Raw genomic sequence first — 1,285 nt, forward strand, 5'->3', positions numbered from 1 at the left:
CCAATTCAACTTCGTCCACGTGATTATCACGCCCCTGGACTACGAGTGCAACCTGGTGTCTCTGCAGTGCAGGAAAGGTGAGGCGGGGCGGGGGCAGGGGGGCAGGGAGAGGCTCCAGGGCTGAGCCCCACATGAGCGCTGTCTCCCCAGACATGGAGGGCCTTGTGGATACCAGCATGGCCAAGATCGTGTCTGACCGAAACCTGCCCTTCGTGGCCCGCCAGATGGCCCTGCACGCCAATGTGAGCAGAGTTGGCCCCGGGAGGTGGGGGTCAGGCCTGCAGGTGCCCCCACGCAGGGCTCACCGTGCTGCCTGCCCCACCCCAGATGGCCTCGCAGGTGCACCATAGCCGCTCCAATCCCACCGACATTTATCCCTCCAAGTGGATTGCCAGGCTCCGCCACATCAAGCGGCTGCGCCAGCGGGTAGGAGGCTGGGCTGCGGGGGGTTGCTCCACAGAGATGGGGTGGCCAGTCTGAGGAGCGTGTGCCACCCCCTCTGGACTTGCTGCTGAAGCCTGCCCCACCCCCGCCCCCAGATCCGTGAGGAAGCCCACTACTCAAGCGCCAGCCTGCCCCTGATGCAGACACACCCTCCTGGTCATGCCAAGGCTCCGGCACAGGCCCCGGCTGAGTCCACGCCCACCTATGAGACGGGCCAGCGGAAACGGCTGGTCTCCTCTGTGGACGACTTCACTGAGTTCGTGTGAGGCTGTGCAGGGTGGGTACTCGGACCCGTGGGGCTTCTCTGACTCGGACATATCCTGGGCTGTTCCAGCTGTTTGAGCAGCTGTGCTGCCAGACCCTCCTTGCCCCCGTGGCGCTGGGTGATATTTATCTGTGCAAATAAAGCGCTGGTGTGGCCCAGGCCTGTGCACTCACAGACCCCAGAGTGGACACAGACACGGAGCAGTCAGTCAACTCGTTTATTTGACTTCGTCGGTTAGGGGGTGGGATCTAGGCTGTAGCTTCGGCCATGCCCAGTGGAGTGGGGAGGGGGCCTGCCAGGCTGCTGCTGGGGCCTTGCCCTTGAGACAGCCTCACATGTGTATGTGGTCATGCTCACCTCCCCCGGCCCGGGAGCCAGCCCCCGGGCAGAGATCTTACCCCTACCAGCTCTAGGGTCCCAGCCCTCACCCAGACCCGACACCAGCAGGCCTAGACAGGAGGCTAAGGCCATGGTGGTGGCAAGGCCGGCCTGGGGGGGGTTTCCCCTCCAAAAGCCTTTTCTGCCCAGCACCTGCCAAGGCCAGACATGGATCTGAGAAGCAGCTGCTGCTCCTCC

The 1,285-nt window shown here is 64.0% G+C and overlaps 1 protein-coding gene across 1 annotated transcript; it reads left to right on the forward strand.

The window, feature by feature from the left end:
* The first annotated feature begins 6 nt into the window (after positions 1-6).
* LOC104987926 (tuberin-like) lies at positions 7-1,279 on the forward strand. Its single transcript, XM_010839050.1, has 4 exons — positions 7-77; positions 151-242; positions 328-426; positions 540-1,279. Exons 2-4 carry the CDS (start codon positions 153-155, stop codon positions 708-710), a joined length of 360 nt encoding a protein of 119 aa, XP_010837352.1. The 5' UTR covers positions 7-77; positions 151-152; the 3' UTR covers positions 711-1,279.
* Positions 1,280-1,285: the final 6 nt, after the last annotated feature.

This window comes from Bison bison, unplaced genomic scaffold (genome assembly GCF_000754665.1).
Source record: "Bison bison bison isolate TAMUID 2011002044 unplaced genomic scaffold, Bison_UMD1.0 scf7180017473998, whole genome shotgun sequence".
NCBI lineage: Eukaryota > Metazoa > Chordata > Mammalia > Artiodactyla > Bovidae > Bison > Bison bison.

Coding starts and splice junctions, on each gene's coding strand:
- LOC104987926 (XM_010839050.1), top strand. CDS start 153: ATGGAGGGCCTTGTGGATACCAGCATGGCCAAGATCGTGTCTGACCGA. Junction 243..327: donor AGATGGCCCTGCACGCCAAT/GTGAGCAGAGTT, acceptor GCCCCACCCCAG/ATGGCCTCGCAGGTGCACCA. Junction 427..539: donor TCAAGCGGCTGCGCCAGCGG/GTAGGAGGCTGG, acceptor CCCCGCCCCCAG/ATCCGTGAGGAAGCCCACTA.